The sequence below is a fragment of the Grampus griseus genome (genome assembly GCF_964374135.1).
Source record: "Grampus griseus genome assembly, chromosome: 3".
In the NCBI taxonomy this organism is placed as follows: domain Eukaryota; kingdom Metazoa; phylum Chordata; class Mammalia; order Artiodactyla; family Delphinidae; genus Grampus; species Grampus griseus.
Window position 1 is genome coordinate 63,702,970 of NC_139019.1, and position 13,229 is coordinate 63,716,198.

Consider the following 13,229-nt stretch of genomic DNA (forward strand, 5'->3'; position numbering starts at 1 on the left):
GTCTTTACTCTTACCAAGGAGAAGAGAGAGCAGAGATGATCCTGACCAGACCTAGAAGGAGGTGCCCATCACGTCTGCCCACATCCCTTAGGCCAAAACCCATTTATAAGATAAGAAGGGCTGGGAAATAGAGTCCTCTCCATGCCAGGAGAGGACAGTAGGGCTTTTATTTCTGTATCAAGCCAGTCTCTGCCAGAAGAAAAAGAAACATCTCTTCCTAGAGTACCTATGCACACAATAACAGGTATTACAAAAGAATGCTGAGCTTTTGAGCCAAAACACTCACATTTAGATCCCTTCACAGTTTTCTCCCACAATGATGAGAGGGCATTTGCTTCATATTTCTGAACTGAAGAGCCTATTAAAGGGCTTCTTATGAAGGAACGGTTTCTACACCAAAGGGGAACCCAAGGCTCCAGATCCTAAGAGACAGAAAATTGTTTATGGTTTTCAAATCACTCCCACAGCCTCACCCACTCCTTTTCTACTTCTTATCCCCAAGGTTTCAAAACTTTCAGAGTTCAGTCTAAGCAAAAGCATACAGCCTGTGCCCTACCCCATTTGCACCTGCACCTACAGCATGAGGAGAAACTGAATCCAGCAAGATGACACAGAGCCACCAAGAACATCTGCTCAGTCTTCAGTGGGACAGAGAAGAATAAAGAGACTCCTTGCTGAAGCAGCCAGATAGCCCCACTGTGTGACCATTTGGACAAGCAGTTGACCGTGATAAGGTTGCATTCAATCTTATCATTATCAGCTGTGTGACCGTGACAGGGTTTCACCAGGTGTATTTCCCTGTAGCACATTCTTCCGTGGCAGTGAATCTTCTCCAAACTCAGCAGTGCTTCTCACTCAGGTGTACGTGGTCCTGGGGCACATGATGACCTCACCTGTCAGAATGTTCCTGGCACTTACCTATAGGGGCCTACAGCTGGCTCTGCTTAGAGTGAGATGATCTGAGTGTTGAGCTTCCAAGTCCATATTGGTAAGTTGACTGACAGAGTTCTTCTGAAACAGTTTTGGATTTGCATCCTGGATTTTGAGTGTAATATATGCAACGTGTGTGTGAACCATTCCATTTAGTCTTTTTAGCCCTACCACTCCACTGAAACCATGGTTGTCACATCACAAACAATCCCCTCATTGTCCAAACTCAATGGTTAGCATCTAACTTAACATCAAAGAAGCACGTGATGCAGCTGATCACTCCCTCTTTCTCTAAACACCTTCTTTACTTAGCTTCTGGGACACCACGCTCTCCAGGCCCTGCCTGCCTGATGCTTCTTCACTTTCTTGCCTGCTGTCCTCCTAACCTTTGAATAGTATTTGACCACAGAGCTCTCCTGGGATGTCTTCTCATGCGTGAATTAGGGATTTGGAAAAGCTATGGATTAGGTTCTATTCATGTAGAAGGAGCTCCCCTACTCCACCTCCCCAACCTTAATAGCTTTGGACAACTCAGACGAAAATTTCTCTTTTCCTTCCTTCTTTCCTTCCTCCCTCCCTTCCTTCCTCCTTCCCTCTCTCCCTCCCTTCCTTTCTTGTCAAATTATCTGGAAATCATCTCTCTCTACAAGTAGTAATTAGGGTTTCCAGATATGATAGTTCATCGCTAACTTTTTTTCTCTTAACTTGCCTAGAAAAAGTCAAAGAGGACACTCTCATCATTATCAGTGAGAAATGCACTGTTGTTCTCGAAAATCAACTTAAACGGACCCTTTTGGGAAAGAGTCCATGAAATGCAAGAAGGAAAAATAATGAATTCATAGAAGAGCTTGTTTCCACCCACTTGGAACACAGTCCCTTTTGCCAGCCTGTTTGATCAGCTGGGAGGAAAAGCATCCTCATTTACATAACCTCCGGGCCCTTTGTTTTTCAAGATGGCACCATTCCAGGGGTGCAGTTTCCATATGGATGAAGGAAGCTAAAAGTCCACAAATGCCCATCAGGCAGTCACTGGATATAGCTTCTCTAGAATGTCCAGGAAGTTTTGGTTGTTTCCGGCTCTTACAGTCTTACAGAATGATCTAATGTTTGCTAATGTGTGTGCCCTCTTTAATAATTCAGCGACCGAATATTAAATTAATTTGGGAAATATTTATGAATCGCATAGATACCTACTGCACATAAGCTCTCCTACTGGGTAGTGCAGCTGTGCCTTGGAGGAACAGTTAGGTGAGAAGTGCCTAAACATTAAATCCTATTCCCAGTAGACTAAGCACCTAGGGGCAGTGGCAAAGTCTTTTCCCTATATCCTCTATATCACTTAAATATAGTGTTGAGGACATAAACAGGTGATCAATAAGTAGTTCTCCCAGTGAATTTCCATAATTAAAACCCATAATGGTCACCAGCCAAATTTTGGAAGAAATCAGAGTTCCTTTCTCTTGCTATCGGGGGGCATATGATGGCCACAACACTGTCCATGGTGGGAAGTGATGACACACCAGAGGCTGAGAAGAATACTTCCTGTGGTTCAAATCAAAGGATATTTGAGTAGACAGAAGGGATAAATAAGCACTGAAATTAGCCTCAACACCAGAGACATTGCTTATTGGGGAAAAAAAAAGTTTCACATCTGAAAAAACACAAGTGGTTAGGAGTTCTGAATACTCATTGCAAAACTGTTTTTGTACTGAATTCACACACTTAATGGTTTCCACTCAAAAATGGAGCTCGTCAACTATACTGCTGTCAACTCGCTTATGGGGTTTAGATCACAGAGAAGGCAATGAAAAGCCTCCTGAGGCAATTGCCATCTTTTCTGCATCTAGAATCTGGCTCAAAACCTTGTCCACATTTACTTAGTGTCTCTATGCTTGTATCTCCTCTAAAGAACAATGCAAGCTCCCAGCTGAGTTAAACCCAAATCTGCAAAGCACTGTCCTTTAGATATTTAAAAATATGGAAAGGAAAATGACCACAGTGCTCATACTGTAATTTCAAATGGCAATTTCCCTATTGTATAGTTTTTAATAGTGATTTTTTTTTTGAGGTAAAATGGAAACACTCAGCTGCTCAGTGAGGCAGGGTTAAAATATTCTGCAAAAACACAACTTACAGCAGAACCCCTGGACTACCAGTTAATGAACTCACAACTAGTGGTACAAGACAGGTGTATTGTGGCAGATTCATGGCCCAGAAAAGGATTTTATTATTATCATTATTATTTTGTCTTTAACAATAAATACGTTGACAAACCATTTTTATGATAAGTGACTAAGGGGACTAAAAAATGTATATAGCAGAATCAAACACTGGTACTCCCTGGAGTGTTCACTAGCTTTCTCTCACAGCTGCTGTGCACATCATTTCTTTTCTACTTATATTGTATACTAGGGGTCCTGGTTTTCTGGCTGAACCTGTGAGATTTATTTATCCAATGAATCCCAGTCCCAGCAAGGGTATCTAGTGAACCTATGACAACGTGGCCTCTGAGGAATCGATTCTGTCAGGGGCCACAAGTCTCCCGGTTTGGGTATTTTTTCCTGGTTGAAAACTCTGTACTTAAAATTTAGTCTCTTTCATCTTAATCCTGAGAAATCACAGTCATTGACAGGGAACCAACAGCATCCGATACCTTTCTGGGAACAGGAGAGTCACACTTGTTAACCTTCACCTCGAGTTTTAAATACAGCAGTGCAGGTACAGGTGGAAAAGTCAAGGTTGCCCGTTATGCAAAGCCATCCTGTGACTCCACCCACTGCCATGGAAACACAGTCGCGGATGAGTGTGAGGATGTGGATGTGGCAGGTGTGTTGTATGTGTCAGTGGGTTTGTGGAAGTGTATGAATGTGCATGAATGTGTATTTGTATGTTTGTGACTGCTTGTGTATGAATGTTATTTGTGTGTACTTTTGAGTGAATGTGTTCGTGCATTTGTGTGTTCGTGTATGTGTGTTCATGTATGTGTTTGTATATGATCATTTGTCTGTGAGAGTGTATGACCATGAATGTGTGAATATAAACGTGTTGTGTATGGGTGTGTATTTGTGTGCAGTTTGTATGGGTGTGGGTATGAGTGTAAAAGTGTGCATGTGTCTATATTGTGTGCATGAGTTTGGTTGAACGTGTGAATGAGTGTATGATTTGTGTGTGTAAATGTGTGTGGGCGAGCGTGTCAGAGTGTGCATGTGTGTGGTTGCCTACGTGTGTATTTGTAAATGGGTTTGTATTTCTGTGTGTAGGAATGCACGTTGTGGGTGTTATTTGTATACATGTGAGTGCATAATTTTCTGTGTGCTTAAGTATTGCATTGTGTATTTGTGCGAATATATTTGTGTGTTTTGGAGTGTGTGGTGTCTGTGACTGTGTATTTGTGTGTTCCTGTTTGTATGCGTGTGTGTAATTGTGCAAACGCAAGTGTTTGGACTGTGTGCACCCTGTGAGTGTGCATTTGCCTGTGTTTGTGAGTCTATATGCTTGTGTGTATGTGTGTGTGCGCGCGTGCTTTCGAGCGTGCGTGTGAGCGGGTGTGTGCCGTCGCCGCACGCCTCCACCTCTGCGCGAACCGCCCCTTCGCGGCCGGAGCAGAGGCAGCGGCCTGGCCGGCGGGCGAGGGAGGGACGCGCGCCGCGGTTAAGCGGGCTGCGCCGCCGTCACCGCCGCCGCGCTGACTTTGCCCTTTAAATCGGTCTCCAAGCCGATTACAGCTGATCTCCCACGTGACGTTTTACCTTCTGTCTCCCGGAGCGAGTTGCCCGTGGACAGTCCTCCACAGGCTGCGGCGCGTCGCGCCGCCCCAGCCCGCCGCGGGGGCTCGGGCTCCCGCAACTTTGGGCAAAGCAACGGCGGCCGGCTGCCCTCGCGGGGCCACTCTCCACGCGGGTGTTGGGGGCTCCGGGGGCTTCGCTCGGCCGGGAGGGCGGCGGTGGCGGAAGACAACGTGCCCCGACCACAGCCCGGCGCCCCTCGGACCCGCGCCGCGCCGCGCCCGGAAGGCAGACGGCGTGCCCTGTGCGCGGCGCCCGGAAAGGGGGAGTCCTCCGCCGTCGGGAGCCGAGCGGGCGCGCCTTCGGACGAGCCGGCGGGAGATGGCCGCGAGGCAGGGGTGAGCCCCCAGCGCCCTCACCATGCAGAAGAGCGTGCGCTACAACGAGGGGCACGCCTTGTACCTGGCCTTCCTAGCCCGCAAAGAGGGCACCAAGCGCGGCTTCCTGAGCAAGAAGGCAACCGAGGCGAGCCGCTGGCACGAAAAGTGGTTCGCCCTCTACCAGAATGTGCTCTTCTACTTTGAGGGCGAGCAGAGCTGTCGCCCGGCGGGCATGTACCTCCTGGAGGGCTGCAGCTGCGAGCGGGCACTCGCGCCGCCCAGGGCCGGGGCCGGGCCGGGCGGCGCCCGGGACGCTCTGGATAAGCAGGTACCACGCGCCATCCCCTCCCCGTCTCCCTGCCTGCGGCCGCGGCAATACCCAGTTCTTCTAAGCCCAGAGGTCGAGGGCCCGATCCGACAGTGGGACCACCTTCCGAGATTTCGAGATTCCCCTGCGGCGTCTGTGGCAGGACAGCTCCCCTCCTCGGCCTCCCCATCTCCATCCCCGCCTTGTCGTGCATCTCCTTGTGATCCGTTGGAATAGGGGCTCGGCTTTATATTTTCCGAGACCCCGAAATCTGTCGGGTCATTGCAGCTTCCTTGCTAACCTTACATTGCTTCTCTTCAACCTGTTCGGAAGGACTTAGTGTGGCGACGCGGGTTGACACCTGTTGGATTTAGATTGGCAAGACGGAACTAACTTATTTGTAAAAGTTTGGTTTCTCAGTCACCCAGCTAGTGAGTGTAGGTTTCTTTGCCTGCAGATGTTTGATCAATGGCTGTGCAGGGAACAAGCGGGGCTCCCAGGACTGACGGGCACTTTCTGTTGGTCACTTTCAATCTGTCTTTGTGGTTTATGCCAGTTTACTTTAACATTTGGCCTGCTGTGTCTAATTATGAAGGTAAATGTGTATCCGTTTCCCTCAGGATTAATATTTGGTAGCCACATTCCTGCTATGTGTAAATATGCGGGCATTTTTAAAGAACGCTTCTGTATACTTTTAAATGAATGCTTTGAAAATGAATGTGACCTTTTTATTCTGGGTCATAATTTTATTAGTTTTGCTATGTTTTGCACTTAAGGAGGAAAAAATCCTCCAGATTAGTAACTCCCGCCCCCCCCCCCACCGCCTCCCATTCCTGCAAGTGCGGAATTTGTATTTTTTTTCAATCACCATTTCTTATTAAAGTTAAAGCAGACTAATTTTATGCTTCCAAATGTTCTCACTTTGCTTCTAGATCTCCACCTTGAAAAAAAGAGGCTGATGGTCTTTGTTGTTGCATAAAAATTTTTAGCAGCTTAATTTTCCATGTAAGTCAGGCCAGACAGCTTCTACTGCAAATCCCTGAGGGCGGCTGTGAGAGGCGCTAGGGATGGAAAGATGAGTAAGATGCCTACATAACCCCTGGGGGCTCATAAAACAATGTGTAAAATTAAGAGGAGCTAAATCTAGATCAACCAGAAGTTTGATTTTTTTCACTGTGGTTTCACTATAAATCATTCAGACTTAACTGATTAAACTTGGTATAACACTTATACATCCAAAAATTTAAAAATATTCCCTTTGGTTTTTGAGGGCATGTTGAGAGTTCTTTGAAAAACTGATTTCCAATTTTGTAGATATAGATACTGGAAATATAAGTTTAAATTTCAAGTCAGGCATTTTAGAAATTAAACTGAGAGCAGGAGGAAGGGTTTTGAGGAAATAGGTAGAGACTTTTTTCAGGATCTATTTTTTTTTTTCTTTTCTATTGGTGAGTTTTTTTTTTTTTTTTTAAGGCATGTGTTCCAAGGCCCATGGGAGCAAAAACCAGTAGGTTTTTAAAGTGTTATTACGTCTATACTAAAATAGGGTACTTGAAATTATTCTGAAGATACATCATTGACCCAATTACAAATAATTTTTTCTTTTTGTGTTTATAATAATATCAGGAGATAGCCACTTTTGTTATGAGCTGGGAGTGGGGAGTTGTTACCTGTTGCACCTTAACGTGGTTGTCTGACCTGTTAACATATGAAAACCAAGATTTTTCTACTTGGAGAATATCCAGACTCTCATCTTCAGGACAATTTTCTTTATACTTTATAAAGAAATGTAACCTCCAAATAGTTTGACTTTCATGCCACTTTCTAATGGAAGTCCTAAAAAGGTCCCCTTATTAAGAATTTTTTCTCTGTTTATCATCATACAAGTTATGAGTATTTCTCAATCATTTATACATCTCTTTGAGGTTAGAAATTAGAACCTTTGGTGTTTGTAGTAAAGCTGAGATGTAGAGAAGCAAGCACTCTGAAATGGATTAGGAGTTGGATTGGGAAATCTGTCAGTTTGTCTTGTGTTAGACATGCTTCTGTGACTTGGGTTGGCTTAGCAGGCTGATATTTTTTGTGTAACACTGTCTGTCTGGGTGTGTTTGAAGAATGAAGAAGAAACTGCAAAGATAAGAAAAAAAAGTTTACCTTAAATCTACAGTTTATGCAGTTGGTTCTCTTTCAGTTAATTTGTATTGCTAATGTGCTCACTTCATCTCAGGCACCTAGACATGGTGGACCTGTGAAACTGGTGAGGTAGAGGGTGGATGTGAGGCGCTGAGCAGGGATCCTTTCAAGGTCTGCTTCTCCAAATATGCTTCTGGAACTTTCCACATATATGTCTCCATCAACCCCATAAACATACTTGAAGGTTAGGACTTGAAACGGGACTTAGGGAGGCAGAATGGGCTTCCTCCAGAATTTCTGTGTGACTTCTTAAAGGCAAATCTCTTAACATTTCCTCTGTTTTTTCTATTAATGAAATCTGTTTTCAGATGTGTTAATAAAAATTAAGAGTTTGGTTAGGATGATTTCTGAGTTATCTTCCAATAGTGACATCTCCTCTTTCTAAGATTATAACAAAAGTGTGAGCTTTTTGCTGTGCACAGGATGTGAAAGACAATTTCACAAGATTTAAAGATTATCAGTCTCTGTAATAAACACTGCATCTGAGTAGTTAAGGCCAAGCAGGTGATTGAAGTGCATATTCTGATAAATCCAGTCAGCAGATGTGCAAAACTATAGAAACATGACTGCTTGAGACAAAGACGTTCTTATCATTCATATTGGAGGGCGACACATTGTAATGACAGTGACAGTTGATGTAATTCTTGCTATAAAATGCCTCTAATCATTCTTGCCAGTTTAAATTCTATTTCTCCTTCAAATAATTTAAAAATTCTAATTAACTGTGGTAAGTTATAAGAAGAAAACATTCATTGGTTTGCTTCTTCTAAATAATAATTCAAAGTAAGTTGGTTGACAAAAGAAAATTAAGGTTTTTTCCTTTTTTCTTCTTTCCTTCCATCTTTCCTCCCTTCCTCCCTCTCCTCCTTCCCTTCCTCCCTCCCTCCTTCCTTCCTTCCTTCCTTTGACCATTTTATCTCAAACTGTTTCCAGTTAAGAAGAAAAAAGAAAGGTATTTTTCACTTTCCAAATGTGCATAGGTTGAAGGAATATTTGCATTGCTCCATTTTCTCAATAGTGTCCCAAGATTTCACTTTGGTAGGTCCTTGGGAGATTGCAAGGCTCTCTTATCAACCTTCTATAGCAGCTATTTCTTAGGGATAGTTATGGTGATATAATCAAAATGTGTTCAGTTACGGAAAATTTTAAGTGATATTCATTTTCTTGAAAATGTGTGTTCGTGGTACTTCTTTCTAAAAGAGCTCCATTTATGGAAAATGAAAAACTTACCTTTTGTTCCAGGTGAAGGTGTTTAAGGAGGAAGGGAATTTGTATGTAGTAAGTACCTTCTATGTGCCAAGCTCAGTGTTATCTTCCATTATTGAATCTAACTTGAACCTCACTTCAGCTCTTGGAGACTGGTAATGTTCTTTCATTTTTACCTATGATAAGACTGAGGCTTAAAGAGTTTTAGGAGATGACCAAAGTCCAACTCTAGGTAAGAAGATTGAATAATCTTGAAGAGTGCCTTACTAAGGAGACTATTTAAATCCACTGAGGTTCAAGAAATTTCAAATTTGGGTGGAATAGGGGCTGGGGTTGTAGTATGTGAATCACTGTTTTGTTTATTCTTATTTCCCCTTAAAAACCATTTACAGGACAGGTTCGATTCTTGAGAAATACAATTGCAGACCATTACATTTTCAAAGAAAAATGAGATTTATGTTTAAACAGTTTTACATGGCATTTGTTTACTTCAGTAAGGAATCTTTAAAAATATTTGCTCTGAGGGTGAAAATACACATCCCAATTAGCCTGATCTGTTTAAGTGGTTGTATCTGTCTTGCCTGCTAGCAGGAGAGACATATAGGGACAAAGCCATCTTTACTCTTATTTTCCTGGGAATGTTAAGTGGTCTATTCAGCCTGATTTCAGTTGTTTCAGTGGGGGTGGGTGGTGGGTGGGTGGGTGGAATCCTTAGTTCTGGAGGTTTAAAGTAGTAGATACTTGTCATATTAGTGCTGAATTAAACATGTTGATTTAATTTTAAAGGGATTAAGGGTTATGTGATTTCCCCTGTCACCTCATTTCTAGCCAGTCATTTTAGCCTTCCAAACTTGTCCACCAGCAGAAGATTTTAATCATTTTATCAAATTAGGCAGAGCTGCACGTAAGCCCTGAAATATTTGTAGAGGGTGGGGAGTGTAGATCATGGGTTTTTGTTCCAGTTCATGTTGTTTAATTGAAGTATAATAACAAACTCAGTGTTTCCTTTTCAGTGTTTGCTTATTGAACACAAATAAAGGACAAACGGAATAAAAGTATTTGTTAAATCTTGTAAAACGTTTTAAAATGTAATTTAGGAAAGAAATGACTTATCACTTGAACTTTGTAATCATTCTTCCAATTTAGATTTAAATGAAGAAAAATAACCTATGGATTAGAAAAATATAGTTCTTTTAATTTTGATTACACACTAAACCTTACTATTTGTATTATTGTACTTATCGTTAAGAATTCTACATAGAAAAATCCATCTTTGATGTGACAGATGTACATAAAAATGAATTTTTATTGGGACAAGTATTTTTCTGTGGGTTTTAATAAGTGAGCGCTAAATGTACTACTAAATGGTGGAAAATATTTGTAGTGTGATAACAAATTTTTTACTTTCTTTCAGGAATTAAAAAATAGAGATATTTTTCTTTCATTGGATGATAAGTCCTAAAGCATGTATGATAAGCAAATGTTTCTGGTTTTAGCAAGCAAATATTAGTAGTTTGTTAAAACAGTTGTTGGTATTGCTGTTTGTTTAATGCAGATTATACTTTTTAGTTGACCTTGTCCATATTTTTCAATAAATATGCATGCTACGTCAGTGTAATTTTAATTTTGTAGAATAGAAAAAGCTAGTATTTAAGATTATTTTGTAATGAAATAAACCATATTCACAAGTAATATGGATTCACTCAGGTCTGAAATCCTAATTTCACAATTTTAAAGTAGCTTTATGTTTTTATGCCTGTTTATTTGTCCTATAAGAAAGGGATAGGGGCTTCCCTGGTGGCGCAGTGGTTGAGAGTCCGCCTGCTGATGCAGGGAACACTGGTTCCTGCCCCGGTCTGGGAGGATCCCACATGCCGCAGAGCGGCTGGGCCCGTGAGCCATGGCCGCTGAGCCTGCTCGTCCAGAGCCTGTGCTCCGCAACGGGAGAGGCCACAACGGTGAGAGTCCCGCGTACAGCAAAAAAAAAAAAAAAAAAAAAAGAAAGGGATATGTGTGTGTATGTTGTGTGTATGTTTATTGAGTTTATCTTCCATCATTAAATATTAAACATTTGTTATACAGTTATATATGTTGGAGTTTATAGGTTTTTATTTGTGTCATTAAGACATGTATTTCAAGACATGAGTTGTAAATCCAATCGGTGTACAATTTGGGGTGCTTTATTATACAGGACTAGTGATTTTAAGTTAATCATGGTATAAATTCCTCTCTGAAATTAGTTTATCTTAATTCAAGACTATGTATAGTAAAATCTTAGTTAATATTGAAACAAAACTAGAAACGGTATTTGTTAGGTATCAATATAGCACTATGGTAAACGTTTGGTTACTGTATAATATTTGGCCATTATTCTAAAAATTAACCATTATTCCAGAATTATTCATTACATTTCAGTTGGTGTAATTTTCAAATATTAGCTGATTGTGAAGTTAGAAATACATTATTTTGGCTCCACCAAAGGGTATATTTTACCATTTTTGCCCAAGGAATTCAAATATGATTGTGTGTATATTTGGGGGGGAAAAAAAACCAAACAGCAAGTTTTCCTTTTCCTTTTACTTGAGAAAACATTGGTATCATAAAGTGGAACAAGGATGCAGAAAACACATGTTCTCACACTTTTCCTTTTTACTAGCACTGGAAAAACTTACTATTCACGAAAAATGAAGATTCAAATCATTTTTCTTAAAACTCCTCATAGTGAATACAAAATGCTTCAAATATACTTCTAGGGAGACGGCAGAAAAAAAACCAAGTTTGAGTTGATCTGTGTTTATTTAAATAATATTTTTCTTTTTTTTTTTTGCGATACGCGGGCCTCTCACTGTTGTGGCCTCTCCCTTTGTGGAGCACAGGCTCCGGACGTGCAGGCTCAGCGGCCATGGCTCACGGGCCCAGCCGCTCCACGGCATGTGGGATCCTCCCATAACGGGGCATGAACCCATGTCCCCTGCATCGGCAGGCGGACTCTCAACCACTGCGCCACCAGGGAAGCCCCCTATTTCTTTTCTTTTTGAACTGTAAAGGAAGAAATGAGAAAGTTGGGGAGGGCTGTATAAGTTACAGCATCAGAGTACAGTAAGTTAATGAAAAATAGAATTCTCATAAGATCTGAGAAGATACAAATAAAACAACCTTAAGAAAAGCTATGCTTAAAAATAAAATTTATTGACCCTTTAGTGCTTTATTTTTTAAAATGTAGGCCATAATTTCTTTTATTAGCTCTTCCCGTACTTACCATTGTGACATTGCTGAGACCAATGATGATGATGGAAACAGCCAGGGATCTGAGGGACCCTGGTTACTGGTATTCGCATTCTTTTCAGGTTCCTAAAATGTTTTGTTTTGTCATTTTCTGATTTAATGTAGACAATGCCTGATTCATTTCCCGAACTGTATTTATGAACTCATGCCATTTGTGTGACTAATGTAAACAGGAGGGTTAGTGCTGTCAAATAGAGGGACGACTGGAAAGCTAGGAGGTTTCCTGGGTTAGAAATGTGGGAATGGGGAGGTAGTAGCCTGGCCTAAGGCTCACTGTGGAGCATCATAACTCTTTACAGAAGGAGTCATAACAACATAATGTCAGTGATGCATAGGTATAGGAGGCCACTCATATCCAGTATGAATTTGCTTTCTTTTAAGTTTAAGAATATCACTTTCCAGGTCAGATGGTAGTATTGTGTATGGTTCCGTTCAGGAGTTAAACCGTGGGGGTTTCAGTCTCCACTCAGCTGCTTACCAGATACATGATGAGCAATTTCTCTTTCTAAGCCTGGACCCCTGCCTGTGTTGGGGATCACGATAGTACCTACATCATCCAGTTGTTGGGAGACTCATAGGCAACAGTCCAGGCCAAGCTCTCAACACAGGGCCCAGCACATACGTAGCACATTTGTCAGCTGGTGTTTTTATTACTCCCTTTCTAATATAATTCTTTTTTGATTTTCTTCTTGTTGCTTTCATTACTAGGGTCACTTAGGTGTTTTTTTCCTTCCTTCCTCTTTAAAAAATACTTTTAATTTAACACAGACAAAATAGAACAGTTTAGGGAACACCAATATACTCATCGTAGAGCTTCAACAATCTTCAGCTTTCTTGTTATCTCTGTTTTTCTCCACACATGCCTTTTTTGTTGTTGTTGTTGAACTATCTTAAAGCAAAGCCCAGACATCATTATTTCACTTGTAAATGAGGAAGTTTTTGGTTTTTGGCATAGCTCTTGTTTGGCGCTGAAGATTGTACTAGGTGTAGCTCTGAAAAGAATGATCCAGGAAATAGTTTGTAATGTGTTTCTCTTTTAATGTGTGTTACTGTAATTGTCATCATCTTTTTGTTTCTTTGATATCATTTTAAAGGAGAAAGCTTGAGACAGTAGTTGTGAGGACATAAAGGTAGTAGAATTAGCTTTTAAATAAGTTCCGGCATGTTAAATCCTAAAGAAAAATTTGAAATCAGTTTTTAACC

The 13,229-nt window shown here is 41.3% G+C and overlaps 1 protein-coding gene across 2 annotated transcripts in view; it reads left to right on the forward strand.

Annotated features, from left to right (window-relative positions):
* Positions 1 to 5,075: 5,075 nt before the first annotated feature.
* RASGRF2 (Ras protein specific guanine nucleotide releasing factor 2) overlaps positions 5,076 to 13,229 on the forward strand; it is a gene marked incomplete at both ends in the record, with an annotated part of 226,854 nt that continues 218,700 nt past the window's right edge. For both annotated transcript variants that reach the window (XM_082650502.1, XM_082650503.1), the window contains one exon: positions 5,076 to 5,363. In XM_082650502.1, the coding sequence (XP_082506628.1) occupies positions 5,076 to 5,363 (288 nt within the window). The remainder of the gene's footprint in view (positions 5,364 to 13,229) is intronic.